Here is a 21,186-nt window from a genome sequence, read left to right on the forward strand (position 1 = left end):
GTAGTAGTAGTAGTAGTAGTAGTGATGATAGTAGTAGTAGTAGTAGTGATGATAGTAGTAGTAGTAGTAGTGATGATAGTAGTAGTAGTAGTAGTAGTAGTAGTAGTAGTAGTAGTAGTAGTGATGATAGTAGTAGTGATGATAGTAGTAGTAGTAGTAGTGATGATAGTAGTAGTAGTAGTAGTAGTAGTAGTAGTAGTAGTAGTGATGATAGTAGTAGTGATGATAGTAGTAGTAGTAGTAGTGATGATAGTAGTAGTAGTAGTAGTAGTGATGATAGTAGTAGTGATGATAGTAGTAGTAGTAGTAGTGATGATAGTAGTAGTAGTAGTAGTAGTAGTAGTGATGATAGTAGTAGTAGTAGTAGTGATGATAGTAGTAGTAGTAGTAGTAGTAGTAGCAGTAGCAGCAGCAGCACAGTAAAACCTTGCTAAAACATACCATCTATAAAAAGAAAACCTGCATAAACGAAAACTAAATTTGGGAACAGAATGATTTCCTATGTAAAATAATACTTTAAAACTGAAAACTGCCTAACGTGAAAACTGAACCATTTTTGGGCACCATTTAGGTGTTAAAAAAAAAGCCTGACTAAATTGCATTTTTGTTCATTTATTCTCATTTTTGTACTAACAAACCAATACAGTGATAAAGGACAGTGCGAGTAGAATAAAACTGCGAATAATTGTAGTGTAGTGTCAATTTAGTTTCACATTTCCGTTATTTATTCTGAGTTTTGTGTTAATATGCCAATCAGTGTTAAATAACAGTGCAAATAAAGTAAAACTACGATTTAATAAAAAGCCTACATGACCAGTTCTATCATGGAAGAGTGGCTTCATTCTTTTAATGGAGCAATGAAAAGTCAAGGTCGTAAGGTCATACTGTTTTTAGACAATGCTACCTCCCAATGCTACCTCCATTAACGTGAAGTTAATCTATTTTCCATCAAACACAACTTCAGTTACATAACCGATGGATCAGGGTGCAATTTACACTCTGAACTGATGCAGGATGCAAAGGAAATCCTACAAGGTTCACTTCAAAAAAATAGTCGCGGCAATGCACTTTAAAAGAAATTTGGGGACCAAGAAACTATGACGCAGAGAGAGGGAGAGAGAGAGGCTGCAATTACCTAAGTTAATAATTATGAAAATAAAATTCACTTTGCATGTACTGTAGTGAATTTTATTTCAAATTATTTCTTCATTGTGTTCTTCCTACAGTGAGCATATTGCAGTATGCCTATTCTTAGTTTTGCCAAAACTCAACCCTTTGTAAAACGAAAACCTGTGAAAACGGAAAAAAAATTCTGTAACAATCACGTTTCGTTTTAGGGAGGTTTCACTGTAGTAGTAACATAGCAATAGTAAGTAGTAAGTGACAGTGGTGGTAGTAACAAGTAAGGGTGGTGGTAGTAGCAGCAATAGTGGTATTGGTAGTAATGGTTTCTTTTACAACACTTAACTGCAGAGGTTACTCTGCATTTAAATTCAATGCAATCAAGAAATGGCTCATGAATTTTGTCTCATGCCTTACAGGATTATTTTACAGGTCATAAATCAATGACAATAAAAAGATTTACTTTCCTCCCAGAGAATCCCATGCTTAAATATTTTATCACCCTTGACATTCACGGAAACTTATTGAACTAGCAACGAAAGGTAATGAAGCACAAACATTAGCTTGTTACATATTTAGCTTTCAAACATTGCAGGATATTTCAAACCATTGTTACTGAAAATACCTGCTGGCTGTAAAGGCACTATGAAATTCTAAGTGAAAATTACAGATTTCCTTCGCTCAAAAATATCAAGCTCTCAAGTTCCAAACATTAACTCTCCCTACTATTTCAAAGTACCTGAATAAATAATAAAATTTACATTCATTAACACTATCTCAGAACAAAAACTGTAACAAATATAATTTCAAATACACTAGCAACATGCAGTTTTGTGCCAAGAAAAAAAAAAAAAAAAAAGCAAAAAAATTATATTGTACTTGGTATGCTGTCTTCCAAACAAGTCACTTCGGTTTATTACATCACAATGAAGTGTGTAGCACAAATGAAACCTACAATCTTACCAATTTTTGTTTTTGCGAGTTGATTCCTTAAAGAATCGAATTCCTTATTGGCTTGCTCGAAGTCGAAGTCATTTTCGAACTTCAGTGTATTTTTGGGCTTGCCTCCAGCGCCACCCTGTTGTTGACCACCGCCTGGTTGTCTATTGAAACCACCACCTGAATTTCCACCTCTACCTCTGCCACGTCTCATTCCGCCACGATTCACCCAACCACCACGCATTGGAGGGGGTTGCTGCTGATGTTGTGCAGTCCGTTGAGGAAGGGAAGTCTAACAAAGGAAAAAAACATTCAAGAAACTACCAGGAACACAAAATACTCTCCAATGGAAGACTATTCATCACTAATCAATGTACGAACTACATACACATCCAAGACACAGCCAGTGTTCCCAACCCTAGGAATTTATCTCTAGTTCTAGAAAATTTGAGTGCCATCTGGGGATTAGGAATAATTTATTAAAAATTCAATTGTTTCAAGGGATTTTTTCATTAAAACAATTTTTTTTTTCATTTCGTCTTCTATTTTAATTTTTATATATTTAAAAATTTGAGTTAAATATTTTCTTAGAATTATATTTCTTAACAAGAATAAAAATGTGGTTTCCCACTTTTATATTCCTCATTGCTATAAGAGATGGAAGAAGTGGTGGTGGTGGTGGTGGTGGTGATAAGCAACATGCTCATTTCGGGTATCTTTTCATATGTATCATTTCAAATGTTAAATTGTGAATAAATTTGAAATTCCACAGTTTCTTTACTTGCACCTTTTTCTAGCAAAAAGGTGACTGCATAAAACCCCCCCCCCCTTTTTGTTCCCATTGAACTTCCTTACAGGAAAACTGTATTGGTCGTTTATTACTACTCACACTTTCAAGTGAAACAGAGAATACGATTAAGTGAGTTGTGACTTAAGGAAATAATATACGAAAATTAAGCAAGAAAAGGATAGATTTATGTAAATGAGGTCTACTGGAATCTGTAACAAATTACTCTTCCCTTTAAAATTGAAGCAAATAAATTTTCATATGAAAAGTTTTCTTTGCATAAGAATATATTGTTTCATCATTACAAAAATTTATAGTGAAGTGAAGGAGATTAGGGTTACTCATAAAATAAGAACTTTTAAGTTCCCTTTTTTATAGTACTTTACGAGGGCTAATGAGTGCAAAAATATTCATTAAATATTTATAATAGCCATTTAATTGTATTCTAATTGTTATAATTTATGTTAATAAAGATTAACATTCAATCTTACACCGAATTATATTTTTAAATTACAATTTTTTATTGGAATCTGGGGAGGGGGGAAATAGAGGCATTTTAGGGATTTTTAGTCTAAAAAAGGTTGGCAACACTGGACACAGCCAAACAATAATAACCACTTTGATCATATATTGAATATGCTATTTTGTTATAAGTATAGCCCTTTAACAAGGATACTAACTTGATATGTACCTGCATTATACAACAGGAGAGAGAATTCTTAAAATTTAAAATTTGAAAGTGAACAATGAAATCCTCTTTCTTCCTCACCTGTCCTAAATAGAGAACACAGACAAGAAAAATAAATCACTGAAATACTGAATGTAGGCCTATAAATATGCATTTTCTGCACTTCATTTCATTAAATATAGCCAATGATCCTATTTGTTAGAGTTGTTGTTACATGTGAAGATCTGTTCATAAACCAAAATTAGTAAAAGAAAAACTCATACTAGCAGGGTTGCCAGATTGTCTCATTAGGAATCCAGGACAGGTGATTACTATACTGCATACCTTTAAGCGAATAGCCATTCCACCGTAGTTGAGGTCATTTTGCGCAGGTTACATGGGGTGACAGCACATGGAAATCTTATGGAGTAGACACATTTGTTCACAGTGCATCCAAGGTCATGCTTCAACCAATGTGGAACAGCTTCTACACATTTGAATTAATTCAATTTGCAATATTGCTACAACTGATTTTATTACTTTCATGTATTTCAGCTAATTTTGCCTAATTTTGTTATATTTTTGCTAGATTATGAAATTTCTTTTCAATTATTGATAAAGGTACATCAGCTGCTTGTCTATGCGGATGATGTGAATACTGTATGTTAGGAGAACATCCACAAACGATTAGGGAAAACACGGGAATTTTACAGGAAGAAAGTAAAGAGATAGGTTTGGAAGTAAATCCCAAAAAGACAAAGTATATGATTATGTCTCGTGACGAGAATATTGTACTAAATGGAAATATAAAAATTGGAAATTTATCTTTTGAGGAGGTGGAGAAGTTCAAGTATCTTGGAGCAACAGTAACAAATATAAATTATACTTGGGAGGAAATTAAACACAGAATAAATATGGGAAATGCGTGTTATTATTCAGTTGAAAAGCTTTTATCATCCAGTCTGCTGTCAAAAAATCTGAAAGTTAGAATTTATAAAACAGTTATATTACCACTTGTTCTTTATGGTTGTGAAACTTGGACTCTCACTTTGAGAGAGGAACATAGGTTAAGGGTGTTTGAGAATAAGGTGCTTAGGAAAATATTTGGGGCTAGAGGATGAAGTTACAGGAGAATGGAGAACGTTGCACAACACAGAACTGCATGCATTGTATTCTTCACCTGACATAATTAGGAACATTAAATCCAGATGTTTGAGATGGGCTGGGCATGTAGCATGTATGGGCGAATCCAGAAATGCATAGAGTGTTAGTTGGGAGGCCGGAGGGAAAAAGTCCTTCAGGGAGGCCGAGACATAGATGGGAAGATAATATTAAAATGGATTTGAGGGAGGTGGGATATGATAGAAAATGGATTAATCTTGCTCAGGATAGGGACCAATGGCGGGCTTATGTGAGGGCGGCAATGAACCTCTGGGTTCCATAAAAGCCAGTAAGTAAGGTAGGGAAAAATAATGTCACATGAAGTTACAGTCTGATCTATACAGAAAAAATGCAAGGTACAGTGTTTAAATCTCATCAATAATATAACATTATATTTTTTTTTTATTTCAATACAACCTGATAGGAGGTGCCAGGTGGCATTGACGATGATATTGAACATAAGCTGGACAGTCTTGAAAAAATGAATTTTAAAAACAAGTTGATCAAAATGAGTAAAAATTGTATTTTTCCAATTTCTTCGACATTCCACGACAAATATAACTCACTCCAGGATGCAGGACACACCATTAAAATCCAGAACAATCCTGGGAAAACCAAGAAATCTGGCAACCCTGATTACTAGTCTCGCAATTACTTAAGTTAAGAGTAACAGATCACCATAAGCCCTCTTTGTATTTATCATGTTCACATGTTAGTACGAGAAACACAACTTAACCCTTTGTTAACCAAACAGATTTTCGTTATGAACATTACAGTACCAAGGGGATTATTTCACACTTAGGAAATAACGTTCAGTTCATAACGTTACTGTTGTTATCTAGATGTCTTAAATTAACTCTAAGAGCACTTTAGAAGATACTTCCAACCAAAAATGTTAAGAAAACATTAAGTTAATAATGCTTATTAAGCATTTATTCTATAGCTATTAGAAAATAGCTTACAAATAATATAATATAACATAAGTACAATAAATAATATATGTAAACATCTGATCATTTCTAGAGTTAGATGCTTTTAATAATTACAATAACATTTCAGATACCTTTAATAATTATGGCAACGTTTTAAACTTTTTAATAAAGAAATTCGCTTACTAAACTTTACAAGAAGCACAATAAACTATGTCTCAATAAGGCTATGAAATCATTGAAAATGAATTAAATAATACGTTTGTCATAACAGTGAATTGCTGGTTTGAAATAAACAATGGCCTCTTTGTCTCAACACTACTGACAAACCGTCAGTTTTTAGTTTGAAGTCAACAATGGAAAAATAAACCTAAAATTAAATATTATATAGATAACCAACAGAGGTGCTTGCACACCCTAAAATAATAATTTTCACTAGAAAATGGAATTTGGAACGAGTTTCACATTTGCATAGCTTCATGAAGGAAGAATAAACAACTTCAAGTATGGGTATTTTCCTTACTACTCATCCAATGTGCAAGCACAACTTTTGATCTCTTAATTTCAATAATATGGTGTACCACAGTTATGGCTTATGAGTAATGTTTCAATGCCTTGCATCTAGCAATAAAGCCATTAGCATTAGTGTTCCAAAATATTTCTGGGCTACAGTGTCTTCTGCAGACAGTGGCATTGTAGGTTTTGGCAGAATCATAACTGTTTTTACCGGACACCAGTTTTATATTTTGGCAGTTACATCACCCATAAAAAAATATGGAGGACCGCATCTGTCTTTGGTCATTGGGTTTCTTGGGCATAGCCAGGAGGATTACATAAGTAAATCCACTGACCTTCCCTTGCACCACCTGCCGTAACAGGCCAGTGATTTATTAGAATATTTAATGGTATTTCCTCCATTTAAATGATAGTTATACTGCTGTTACTCAGTCCCCATATCCTCATTCATTATGAGTAATGTTTAAACAAGGTCACGAGAGACAATCATTTTTAATAAATAAATGACCACAGCTCTTCACCCATTCAAAATAAACCCCATAACTATGTGAACTTTGTTACTCAATACAGTTTTAAGAACATTATCCTAAAATGCAGGGGCGAATGCTAGTCACGAAAGTTAGGCTTGCTCTTTTATTCATAGGAGAAGATGGGAGGACATAATAATTCATAATTAATAAAAATAATCAGACCCACATAAATAATTTATTTTATAATTATAAAATCATTACGCGTCATGGATCATATTCACTTATCAGATGTAGAAGTTCGTTATAATATATAATATATATATATATATATATATATATATAGTAGTATAAAACAAACATTGCCAATAAAACAGTTTATTTAGCTTTTTCGACCCTTCCAACCAATGCATATTGTTGTATTGAGCTGCAATGAATGAGTGCAGATATTCTCTATAATGTCTGCCTTCTCTTTAATAGTCCTTTGGGAAAATGGATTTAATAATGTTTCAATGACACACAATTCCGAACTCATTACAATACTTCAAATTAATGTTTAAGAATTAATAATACATGCAGCAGCTAACACATGCATTCCGCTCCGCAAATCACAGCACATTCCCGCTGTCAATACTGCTCTGTGTAACGTTAAATAGTCGTTGGTGTAGCTCTCGGACCAGAGCTTCAAACAACACATAACAGAAGCATGTGCGCCTAGGACGGAGTAAGGAGAAAGGCACTTGCGCGCGCATCATATTCTCACTGTTTCTAAGTCTTTCCTGTAGATCCAAGAAACGAGCAAGCGTTGCGATACTTGCGGTGTGCAACCTGCAGATGGTATTGCGCCTATACAGTATTCCAAAAATCAAAAGTAAATTTTAATGTACGTAATCCCATTTTGAGAAATACACATACGAAAATATTGGGCTTGCGCAGCAAGCATAGCATGCCCTGAGAAATCGCCCCTGCTAAAATGATAATGTTTCTGTGAATTACACTATATACATACCCCCACATCTATGATTGAGGTTCTGTCTGGTATGTTCATCTATTATAATCAGGTAGTACATCTCACTTGACGATGTGTCAGAGGAAGAACAATTTGTATACATCTGAAGTTTGATTAGCATAATATGTAGCTAGTCAGCAATGTATGCTATGAAGAGGGGGGAAAGAGACTGGCCACCCTATTCTCATCTTCTGGCCTAGTTGTCTCATGAGTGATGCCTTGTTGGTGTCACTTGGGTCCAGCCCTATCTTCGGACAGTTTACTAAATAACATACACCCATTTTATAAGGCAGACATTTTCACACACTTCATATTAAAGATGCTTTGAAGATAATTCGATTGTAGTATAAGCACATTGTAGGCAGCAGCTAATGTTTATAAAACTCTTAAGTGTTTTAAATCATTTATGGACAAACATTACTTCTTAAACAAAAATTACAAGTACCAAAATCACTTTTGTTGTCCAGTTATATGATTTCAAGAGGGCGTCTGAAGATAAATTATGGAGGATTTGCTAGAATTTGTAATGTGTTCAAAATACGAATAAAATTAATTTGCTTAGCTATGTGGAACGATCAGCTTTGATGCATACTTCGTTGGTCGAAGAACCAAATACAAATTACTCAATACTTCGGCAATAAATACTTACAGGCTGTTGATCACGTGACTGTTCTCTGACATGTATCTGCTCTCTTTCACGTGGTTCCCTTTGCGGCTGTGGATGATACTGCTGTTGCTGACCAATTGAATTTCTGCTCACTGGCCTGAAAGTAGTTCCACCGAGGTTATCAAAACTATATGCTAGCCTTAAACTACTGTAAACATTATCTTTCCAGTAAAGATGTAGACTCAGAAACAAAATTTCGGCCACTTGAATTTTTCAAGTTCAAATAGACATTCACATTACAGAAATTTACGTCAAATCACTTGGGGGTTAATCAGAGCAATATCAAATGTGTTACAGTCCCAAAGTACTTCTATTATTTGGACAGAGTAGTGTATGTAAAAGTTTTGTAGAAAGTTACTGCACTTGCCATCTCTCGTATACTGCAGCTAGTTACTGTGTATATAATATATATATTTTATATATATATATATATATATATATATATTTTTATATATATTTCAGACAAGTATATAAGCATATATGGAAAAAATAAGCGCAGTTCTAACAATGATTATGATCAATCTGCAATTTCTCTAGAAACTTCTCATTCCGGGACAGATTTAAGTGGCACAAATTTAAAAGCTTCCCATACTATTTTTTTTTAATAAAGTCGTGCATAAATTCCAAAACAGTACATTGGAAACCAACCAACCGAATTTTTATTACCTTTAAAATATACACCATCCTCAGCAGAGTGAGCCCAAATCAAGACTGACTGATCACTCAATTCTCTAAAACAGTACGAGCAGAATTCGTAGTAGTCACTTATAAAATGAGTGAACCCTCAAGTAATAAGGTATTGCTTATAATAAGTGAACCCTTAAGTAAATCCCGAATTCATAGACAACATATTCTCACATAATGAGTGTTCACTTACTGCTGCCGGACATGTCATAAAAGTTTGCTCTCATTGGACTAATCAAAGGCCGTTCTACATGTGGAGTTGCTATAACAACGAGTTATCAATATTATTGTACTAAATAATAAACTTAGCTGAAAATAAGCAGGTTACGCTGAAAGGAAAGAATTTTTCCGAAGAGTAACGACTTCTACTTTGAGAGCTTGTTTTAAGGCATAAAGACATCGTAGAAAACAGGCAATCTAATTGTGTCTCTTTATGAAGAAAGAAATATGCTTAGGAAACTACTGCGTCAGAATTCAATTCCAACCCTGAAAATATTTCAAGGAATGTAGAGCAGTTGAAGAAACTATGAGAAAATACAAAATTTCTTAGGAAGGCAGAATTCGCAGCACAAAAGAGAAGCTTACTGACAACTGGTGGTCATCCAGCATCTAACACCAGCATTGAAGACGACCTTGAACTCTATTCCTGTGCCATTGATATTGAAATGTACACATACGTATGTGCAATCATTAACACTTTTAACTCCCGGGAAACCAGGTTTCTTAAAAAAGTCCACTTTTAATGCACTGAATGCCTCTACAGGTGCTGAAAATTTTATGGCGCGATACTGCTTTGGAGACTTTTGAAATTATTCTGCACACTCTAGGCTGACTTACGTGGTAATTACGACCTACTTGAAATGATGATGCTACATAAAATCTTAATGCTATCAACATTTTCAACAGTGATGGAAATGGTAACCCTCTGTTTGAAACATGCAGTATTTGTGTATTAAGGGCAGTAAAATATCAATAACTGTGGTCTTGCAAAAATGATATCGTTTATAGATGTAGATTCATTTTCCGGGCTGAGAGGCCGTGGTCTATTAGTTGGTTTTATACCAGACGTTTCGTCTGCAACTGCGGCAGACATCTTCAGTGGAGTGGTATCCGAGGTCGCAAGACTCTTCTCGACGTACTTGAGGCAACTGATCCTGTGTCTGGTTGTGCGGGCGTATTTATAGTGCGGCTCGCGGGCCGAGGCCTGTTGTCGCTGCGGTCCGCGCCGCTTTGTTCGCTGCTCCCAACTAATAGACCACAGCCTCTCAGCCCGGAAAATGAATCTACATCTATAGACTCCGGCCGTGAAAGCCTACACTGCAAGATGATATCGTTTCTTAAATTCCAGTCCACTATACATTTCCAAAGGATTCTCCATGTCTCTAAAGTACCTTTCTGGAACACATATGCCTTCCTCATTTCGTTCAACAAACTCCACAAAATCCTCAAAATAATTCTCAGTATCCATTTTTAAAATGAGTGGTCACTTAAGGGTACAGATGAGCTCACTTAAGTAATCACTCATTATGTGAATGTGGGACAACTATGAATTAGAAATGAGTATAAGTGACCATTTAAGGGTTCACTCATTTACAAGTGAAGACTATGAATTCCACCCTACAAATATTGTACAGAAAATACTACCAGAATTTTGATGTAATGAATGCCTCTTCTCTACACACTATTCATCTAATAAGACAAGTTTATTCAATTTACCCATCTCTTGCTGGGTGAGGTGGTTGAACTTGACGTGACTGAGGTGGTAACTGTTGCTGCGATTTCTTGTCATCTTTAATTGGGGTTGAACCAGGCTGGTTGACCTGCACACCCTGATCCATTGTGGGCGATTTACGTGTAATCAATGGTGTTGTAGAGCGAGATGATGCACCAATCAGATCTAGAACAGAAGCTAAACAACTGGAATTTCTCATGCCTGTACACAAACCACAGTAAACAAAATGCCAACTTGACCAAGAAGTATGTATCAAATAACATTCCTTTCACAAGACAATGACTGTTAAGTTATATTTTTTTCAAGATAGAGATATAATTTCATTAACAATTCTGTTAGTCGTTTCATATTGGGATGGAGTAAAAGCAGATCTAGTTGCACTTAACCTTTAATTAATATTTCCGTAGAACTTGTGTTTATGAAAGGATGCCAGAAACAAGAGGGATATTCTTAAACCATACTTTATGAAGATTAAGGAAAATTTTATATAACACTGCAACTACACAACCTACCACTGTTGAAATCTCTGGTTTACAATCAGGTAAGTTATTTGTAAACACCATGACCTGACCCTCAGGTTTTAATGGATGATTTCTGCCTATAGAAAGCCTTAAAACATTGACTATCTTCAAAAATCTCACTAACATTACATATACTATGCCTTCAGGCCATTTTGCCCACTATGTTTTGTTTATATTCAATTTTTCGCACAATTTTTTACCCACAGTGAGAACCATTAGCAAGCAGTGAACTTTCTTTAGGGAAGGAAAATAGTTTGAAATGCACATTTTTGGACAAAGGTCATAAAAAATCACTTTTGAATGGAACATCCCTCTCTGAACAGAAACATACAGTATGTGGGAAACTTGAAGAAATGATTAACTGAGACCTTACACTGTCAAGTCGGTATGTATTTCACGAAGAGTTTACTTTTTTTGTGTCAGTGCACTACAGACCATGTTCACATTTTTCAGTAAGAATTTCGAACATTATAAATTTTAACTAAGGTAACTAAGAGCCGATTTCACCAATATGTTACTAATCCACAATTAACTAATTGTAATTTAATTTAAATACAGAAGATTAATCATCTTTAATTAATTTACATTTAAAATGAAGTCAATTTAATTCCCAATTAAGTCATCACGGCCTTCGGAATTTTAGTAAAATTGTAATTTTGAAGGTCATGTACATTGTTAATGTAAGCAGTGACCTTTATAGTGGGTTCATTTGTTATATTATGACGTCAAGATATATTAAAATCATCGATTTTAGATGACAAGAAGATTGAAAATAAATAAAAAGAAATTTCAATGCAAAAACTCATTCCAATGTCTTCAGTAATATTGAAGAAAAACGGGATAATATGGAAGTAGATGACAAGAAAACATCATGCAACAAGCAAAATGGAAATACTTCATGGATTTGTTTTGTATCTTATATACCAGAAAATAACATGAATACAATTTTATTATTACTTCAAATCTCAAAAGCATCTAAAAAAATCTATTAGGTAGGGCACAGTTCTAATATGGGGCGGCCGGGTAGCTCAGTTGGTAGAGCAGCTGGCTACGGACTGGAAGGTCCAGGGTTCGATCCCAGGTGGTGACAGGATTTTTTCTCATTGCCAAATTTTCAGAACGGCCCCGAGGTTCACTCAGCCTCCTATAAAATTGAGTACCGGGTCTTTCCCAGGGGTAAAAGGCGGTCAGAGCGTGGTGCCGACCACACCACCTCAATCTAGTGCCGAGGTCATGGAAAGCATGGAGCTCTACCTCCGTGCCCCCCAAAAAATGCCTTCATGGCATGTTACGGGGATACCTTTACCTTTTTACAGTTCTAATATGACAGTAAATGGCATGATAAAACTGAACAAGTTTTGAAACAAAAGTACGGGCTATTCCATATGAAATCAATCAGTAAAAAACCTAGCATTTTTTTATACTCTAATTTTTTCCCTATTTATACAAGGTGCTGAGGAGAGTGCATTTGCAAAAATATACTATCGAAAGTCAAACGGTTTTCATATTATTGAGCGACAAATTTAACTTATTTTATAAAAACAAGCCTCTTTCAGAACTCTGGAACCATTTACTGCAGACCATTGAACGGGAGCTCATTTTGAAGCTGATATTTGGTAGGTTATGTTAAGAAGTAATCCTTATTTTTATTGTACACAGAGAGACAGATAATATGATTTTACTTACTTTTATGCTTTTTGCCAATCTGTAAAAATGTAAAAAAATAATAAAAAAACCTTGCATTATTAATTAAGAGGGATTTGGCATTGTTTGCTTAGTGGCACCGCAATAAGTTTCGAGGGTATTAAATAGATTATTTTCACACGCCTAGACTTGAACAGCACACACTGGCCGAGAGCTGAAGATAAGCGAGCGTTGGGCGTCATTTTACTCCTGTGTTTATGAAAACCTGTGATAAAGCTAGCCCAGCTATGCGCTACTAGACGAAACATCACATGTTATGTGTCCTGGCCTTGCTTCCCTCAGCTAGCTCCCGCCTCACAGTCAGCTGGTTACTTCACGTGCGTACTATTTTTCTTTATTTGATATTTTCAATACTTTATAAATGTGCCATCAGTAAAAAATGCGTGTTTATTTGTACTTTCAATGCAGAATCTAACTATATATTTTTAAAATATTTTTTCCTTGGCAAAGGCGTCTTAATGAGGAAAAATCTAAATTTCTCCATTTGCATAAAAAGTAAGAAAATCTGTTTATATGTTAATATAAACTTTAATTTCTCAGCATCAAAATAAACCATGATTTTGATCATTGTTTGAAACGGTTTCAGAGCTACAACAGTTCAAAGTTGCTAATTTTATGAAAATACGATAAATTTAAATATTTTTAATTTAAACACTATGAAGTTCTGATGCCTCAAACTTTGCACAATGCATTGTCTCACAGTTCTCTACGCACAAAAAAAAGTTTCATTGTATTTAGAAATTGTAAGGTCAATTTTCTCTATATTTCGATCGATTTGAGATGGAATAGCTCGTACAGTAAGGAATGTTATTCTAACATCACACTCTGCAGGAGAAACAGACTGTTCTTGCTAAGGCAAAGCCTGGTACCTTCAATAATATTCAATGATTTCAATTTTGGAACATTAGGAGGTAGGTACATGACAATAAAAAGTTGAAACACTTCCTACAAATATATTTTAATGTACCGAAGTACTCTTTCATCGTATGACTTCCTACAAAGGCTAATACAATCACTTGAAATAAACCAAATTCATTACAAAACCTGTTTTATATACAGACTACTTTTAAAATCACAAAAACGAACTTAGTATCTACTGAACTGTACTTTAACAATCTAGAACAAATTATGAAAAATAGTAATGTTTAGTACTCATGCAGAAGGCCAAAGCAGATAATGTAAAAGTTTGATTACATGCTAAATTCCAATCCTACCAAGTGACATTAAATATTATTTAATGGCCACCACCACAACACTTAATTTAACAACGAAAGCTGTACTTCAATATTCGTAATACTGTAATATTCTGCAATATTAAGCAAATTTTGCCATATCTTACTTTTAAATTGCATCTACAGCTCCAAGACATGTCTACTTTCAACAAATTGCCATTTTTATTATTAGTTCATTTATATACTGATAGGGAGGGGTTCAATACTAAGCTAACATCAATTTAACGAATGTAACATATTAAAACATTTTCACAACTATTCCTACATACTTCTCTGTTGAACCCATTTTATACTCTTGCAGAATTTCTCTTGTCAAAAGGTGAAATATGACACTCCTCTACCACCAGTATTCATTCCAGACTTGCATGCAGTAAGGGTTGTCCTGTCAGTAATGAAGTTATGGCTTGCTAACCAACAAGGCACCACTTATGAGGCAACTAGGCCAGGAGATAATGGGGTAGGGTGGCCAGTTCCTTTCCCCCTTCATTGCACACATTATCGATTAGCTACATATTATATTAATCAGACTTCAAATGCATACAAACAATTGCTCTACCTAAGACACATATTGTCAAGCGAGATGTACTGCCTGGTAACAGATGTACAAAGAAAAAGTGACAGCTCTCTAAAACTATACTGTTTTCACTGTAAGACAAATCCTACTATAAACACAAGCACGTGACTGTCATACCCGTGATTGGCTCATAGTCGAAACACTCACACGACGCAGGAAAATATAGTCCGTATTTGGAAATTATCTTGTATTATTTGAAAATAAAAAATTTAATTCTAGTTTTTAAATACAATGAAACATATAACTTCACTCATATATAAAACGATATGTAAAAGAAAAGCTACTTTTATATTTTGTTATGTACTATGAACGCGGATGAATACCAACAGTAATATCAAGGTAGTCTGTTCTTGTAACAAGCTGGCATCACTTGAGCTCGTAGTTGTTCACGTAAGCACATGGTACAGAAGTATGGCTTCTGCATCCTCGGCGTGTTTGGTTATTAAACATAAGAGTAGAAACCCTCTCAAAAGCAGAGAAAAACAAATAGTCTTAAATGTATATAAAAACTTATCTGAGTTTTAATTACAGTAATTATAAAGTAAATGTTTTCTAAGCAAATGAATGCATTATAGTGAGGTTAGGCCTACTTCACGAGTAACGGGAAATGTTTAACATGAAACAGAATGTACAACAGTAGGCGGGAACACGTACTGAGAATCTATGGCACCAAACAGAAGCCTCACTTCAGTCACGTGCTATTGTTTATATTAGGATTTTTCTTACAGCGAAAGGATTATAAGATCCTTTTTTTAGAATCTGCTACACAAGAAAACAGAGACCAACATAAGAACAAATTTTATGAGGAAGCAAACAGCACTGAATGCAATTAAAAATTAGCAGTCACATTTCCACTACAAAAAACTTTCAGGGGTGTTTGTGATTAAAAATTAAAAAAGGAAAGAAAAAGAAAACAGAGGCCGACACTTTAACTTATCTTCAATGTAAACATACAGAACTCAACTTAAAACTGACGCCATTAGACTATTAAATGACCCTGTGTGCAGATTAAGATCTTAGGCCATACTTATAACATGTAGTGGGCCTACACACAATTATATGAATACCACAACAGAGATTTGCGTACTTCACACCATCTTTTTAAAACTTTTTGAATCTATTATTTATAATAGTAATATGCATTAAAAGAGCAGTATGTTGAAGTTTTCATGTTCGAGGAAAAGTTTGAAAAAGTGAAACGTAGTTTAGCTTTTTTAATTTCCGAGAATTGAAAGAAAACATACCGCTCGTGTACCGTACATTATTTTGTGTGAAGATCGTTTATTACATACCTGAAAGAGGAATTTCTAATTAGTTGCAATGAAATCTCAATCATGGTTTCTGTTCAATGACAGCAAATTTGCAAAACAAAAATATCTATCTTCAACATGGTTGCTTGAAAATGTTTTCTGTGTTTACTATACTCCAGCAGGTCGTGATATATGTCTGTCTTTCCCCCCCCCCCCCTCAGTCTATGGAATCTTGTTGATTTTTTCACGGCTTCCTTAATGTTACTTGCATCACGAATGCACTAACTTTAGTGGAGTTGTAGAGTTTACTTAATTTTTGCAAATATTTAAAAACAATAATTAACAGTGCAATTTAGATGAAATTGCAGTGGTAAGTTTCCAATTTATAATTATTACTATATTGAAAGTCTCTAAAAATAATATGTTAAAAGCCTAAAGCAGTAAAATCAATATGTCACTTAAGCAGTAAGAAGAGGGAAATTGTTACGTGTTTTAGGTTGGGAATACTGAATGTGGAATTTTAGACTTTCCGCAGATTGGTTTTGTGCGGAAACCAAGCAAATACACACGATCTCGCACAAATACATTTATTTCTCAGTCAAAATCATTATTGACGACAAACAACATGGTTTCGTTACTGGTAGATCAACTTCATCCAATTTAGTATGGTTTTGTGATTATGTCACTGAAAATATGGACATGGGTAATCCAGATAATGTAATCTACACAGACTTCAAAAAAGCATTTGATACTGTTGATCACTATATATTGTTAAAGAAGCTTGCCAAATACGGGATTAGTAATTCTCTTATAAATCTATTTAGAAGTTACCTATTAAATCGCAAACAGTTTGTTGCCTTCAACAAATGTCTATCTGAAGAATTTACAGTGACATCGGGGGTCCCTCAAGGATCAAATCTGGGTCCACTTTTATTTTTATTATTTATAAATGACCTACCGAACTCAATATCAAACTTACTATGTTTATGTATGCTGATGTCAAAATTATTAAATCTTATCCTACAGCTAATGACTGTCACTTGCTTCAGAGAGATCTAAATGAGTTATACAAGTGGTCACTGAAGAATAAACTGTATTTCAACTTAAATAAATGTCATATGATATATACTAGGAAAAAAACTTATTTTACTTATAGATCCTCAATGGGTGGGGAATTCCTGGAAATGACTGACAAGGTAAAAGATTTAGGCATAGTATTCACTTATATGGATTTTTCCAGCCATATACTTGAACTTGTGTCTTGTCTTTTAAACTTCTAGGATTTATCTATAGACATACCACAAAATTCTCCTCTCAAGATAGTTTAAAAATTCTATTTTTTTCACTAGTTAGATCAAAACTTTAATATTGCAGTACTGTATGGAACCCCTATCAAATTAAATATATTAACAAAATTGAGAGTATATATATTTTATATATATTTTGATGTACCGAAGTACATATGATATTTCCATGCAGATATTCTGCGTCATCATATGATGAAAGAGTAATGGAATGGAGAAAAATTCTCTCCGGCGCCGGGATTTGAACCCGGGTTTTCAGCTCTACGTGCTGATGCTTTATCCACTAAGCCATGCCGGATACAACCCCGACGCCGGTTAGAATCGTCTCAGATTAAGCTCCATCTCTTGGGTTCCCTCTAGTGGCCGCCCTCTGCACTACATCATAGATGTCTATGAATGCAGGACCGAAGTCCATACATGTGTTGAGGTGCACTCGAATGAGTGACTGGTTGGCCGGGATCCGACGGTATAGGAGCCGTCTTAAATCACAAAGTGATTTATTACGCATATCATATATATATTTTGATGTACCGAAGTACATATGATATTTCCATGCAGATATTCTGCGTCATCATATGATGAAAGAGTAATGGAACGCAGAAAATCTGGCGTGGCTTAGTGGATAAAGCATCAGCACGTAGAGCTGAAAACCCGGGTTCAAATCCCGGCGCCGGAGAGAATTTTTCTCCGTTCCATTACTCTTTCATCATATGATGACGCAGAATATATGCATGGAAATATCATATGTACTTCGGTACATCAAAATATATATATATGATATGCGTAATAAATCACTTTGTGATTTAAGACGGCGCCTATACCGTCGGATCCCGGCCAACCAGTCACTCATTCGAGTGCACCTCAACACATGTATGGACTTCAGTCCTGCGTTCATAGACATCTATGACGTAGTGCAGAGGGCGGCCACTAGAGGGAACCCAAGAGATGGAGCTTAATCTGAGACGATTCTAACCGGCGTCGGGGTTGTATCCGGCGTGGCTTAGTGGATAAAGCATCAGCACGTAGAGCTGAAAACCCGGGTTCAAATCCCGGTGCCGGAGAGAATTTTTCTCCGTTCCATTACTCTTTCATCAAAATTGAGAGTGTTCAAAAAAGATTCATCAGATTTTTGTTTCTTAAATCATTTGGTTACTATCCCTCCTGGAATAATGAAAGTATTTCGTACTCATCTCTTTTGTCTCTCTTTAATTTTGAAAGTTCGCAACACAGAAGAAATAATATTGATATAAAATGCCTCCATAATTTATTAACAAGTTCTGTAAATAGTCATCTACTGTCCAGGATAGCAATACATGTACCAAGAGAGAACTGTAGGACCAGTAAAACATTTAATTTAAACTATGCTAGGACATGTTATAAGTACTCTCCACTTCTTAGAATCTGTTCCTTCTATAATAAACTGAGCAATATTGACATCTTTCAGGATAGAACCACACTCTTGAGAGAAATAAACACTGGTAGCGTTCAAAACACTCCATAAGTATTTTGCTAATAAATAGCTCTTAACTGGTTTGCATATTGTATTTTTGGTCTTCTTTCTTAAATTATTTCATATCAATTATCATTACGAACTCACTCCTAATCCTGACTTAACGTAGGTCTAGTCCCTCATCAGTTATTGTATTATTGTTACTAATCTGTGACTAGTTATTTGCATTTCATCACTGGCTCTATTGCTTTAATATAATCTAAGTTTTCTTCATACTGTAAATACTTTTGTTTTTGTTTACCGAGATTTACATGTAATATTTGCTTAATATTGTGACAGCTGCAACAGGGTTCGAACACGCGTCCGAAAGGGCGCGTGGAAGACGAAACACTGGTACGGGGAGCATCTGCATGCTGAAGGGCAGAGGGGGTGTATTACATCAACACGGCGAGGGGAGGGTGCGTGCGCAGCTGCTACTTGCGGAATGAAGGGGGGATGGACCCTCCCAAATCTTCCAGAGAAGTCCATCCGAAGTGGAGATATCCAGATAACTCGAGAGGACACCCGTAGAAATTTCTCGTAACTATGATTTTGCTATAAAAGAAGAAACGCGAGCAAACTTGAGCAGTTTTTCAGTTTATTCAGCCATTCAGTGAGTAAGCCAGAGCAAGCAAGCCAGTCTTGTGTACCGGAGTTCGACTCGAGTGTGCATCCACAACTGTGTCAGCATCCGAAGGCCTGAGTTCGAGTGCAGTGGACCGCAGTTGGAGGGACCTGAGTTCGAGTACAGTGGACTGTTTTTTGAAGGTCTGTGGTTCGAGATACTGTGAACTCGAGTGACTGAGCTAGAAGAACTGTAAACTGAGAACTGACAGTTCTGATTTGTAAATAGTGCTTTGTAAATATTAGTTAAGATTAGCAGTTCATTGTTGTTCGTAATAGTCCAAGTAAATTGTCATTGTGGAGTGCAATAACGAACGCTGTGTTGCTGTGCGGAGAGCAAATCCCATTGTTGACGGGAGTGAAGTTAAATTGTAGAGAGTGAATAGTTATTGTTGGAAGAATAAAATTACATTGTTGATTTGAAATACATTTTTGTTGAGTAGTATTGGATTGGATTGGATTGGATTGGATTGTATTATTTGGGGCTAAGAGGGATGAAGTTACAGGAGAATGGAGAAAGTTACACAACGCAGAGCTGCACACATTGTATACTTCACCTGACATAATTAGGAACATTAAATCCAGACGTTTGAGATGGGCAGGGCATGTAGCACGTATGGGCGAATCCAGAAATGCATATAGAGTGTTAGTTGGGAGGCCGGAGGGAAAAAGACCTTTGGGGAGGCCGAGATGTAGATGGGAAGATAATATTAAAATGGATTTGAGGGAGGTAGGATATGATGGCAGAGACTGGATTAATCTTGCACAGGATAGGGACCGATGGCGGGCTTATGTGAGGGCGGCAATGAACCTACGGGTTCCTTAAAAGCCAGTAAAAAAAAAAAGTATTGGATTGTAACTGTTTAAGTTTAAATACCATTATTATATGTATTCCTACTGTTATTTTCATTTTATCTACTCTATAATTACATTGTTGAGTGGGTTAAATAAATAAATAATAAATAAATATACTAACATAAAAATAGTAATTTTCAAACTTATTTTGTTACAAAATATAATTCCAAAAACATGTTACAATTCTACAGCTTTATACCTTGCCCAACAGATACATGCAGCATGCTAATTAGACAAAAACAAATTGGTTCGTGGGATATGGATTTGTATTTCCAACTCACTGCGAAGCTCTGAACAAGCAGAAACCATGCATAGCATGTGGCACATTCTTTTCTTGTAATCCAAGGCATACCCAGGCAGATAGCAAAAACAGTTACCATTTCTCGCACCTTGGTCTTTGCTGGTTCCATGGTCCTGCACCTGGACTGGATTAACCAACTCACTTTGATGTTTTGATAAGGAACGAGGATCTCTGTGCAAGTTCAATCCTGGAGCAACAGCACTAGGAAGACCAGTCATAGCCCCCATCGCACTGTATGCACCTGTGTACTGAGTCAATCCAGGACCCATGGGTCCCAGTACTGGATGTGAAAAACCTCCAGTCTGATGATGATACGCAGATGAACTAATGCTTGGTGGCACAGACAGCTGAAAGAAATAATTACAGCTTTAAAGCAAGAAACAACATGCAAATTATTCATATATGTAAAATATTTCTTTCAAAATTCCCACCTACTCAAATAATATCAGGATTAGGGAATTACACTCATAGGCTTATTCCACAAAAGTATGGTCTAGTATCTTACAAGTAAATTCTCTAGCACTATGCATTCAATATTACATGACTGCAAGAGATGATGTCGCCACTGTCATATACAAGACATTTTAGGTGATTATAGAGCACAGGCCATTGAAGGGATCAAAATATTTGTGGAGGGGATGGTGCACTCTGC

The 21,186-nt window shown here is 35.4% G+C and overlaps 1 protein-coding gene across 7 annotated transcripts in view; it reads right to left on the bottom strand.

The window, feature by feature from the left end:
- Positions 1-21,186, bottom strand: part of tral (trailer hitch) — a 42,843-nt gene that overhangs the window by 12,482 nt on the left and 9,175 nt on the right. For 2 of the 7 annotated variants that reach the window (XM_069831753.1, XM_069831749.1), the window contains exons 3-6: positions 20,611-20,881; positions 10,665-10,857; positions 8,247-8,361; positions 2,086-2,353 (exon numbers count right to left, since the gene is read on the bottom strand). In XM_069831753.1, coding sequence (XP_069687854.1) covers positions 2,086-2,353; positions 8,247-8,361; positions 10,665-10,857; positions 20,611-20,881 — 847 coding nt within the window. The remainder of the gene's footprint in view (positions 1-2,085; positions 2,354-8,246; positions 8,362-10,664; positions 10,858-20,610; positions 20,882-21,186) is intronic. The other 5 variants (XM_069831755.1, XM_069831756.1, XM_069831754.1 and 2 more) reach the window with 5 other exon arrangements.

Source organism: Periplaneta americana, chromosome 7 (assembly GCF_040183065.1).
Source record: "Periplaneta americana isolate PAMFEO1 chromosome 7, P.americana_PAMFEO1_priV1, whole genome shotgun sequence".
NCBI lineage: Eukaryota > Metazoa > Arthropoda > Insecta > Blattodea > Blattidae > Periplaneta > Periplaneta americana.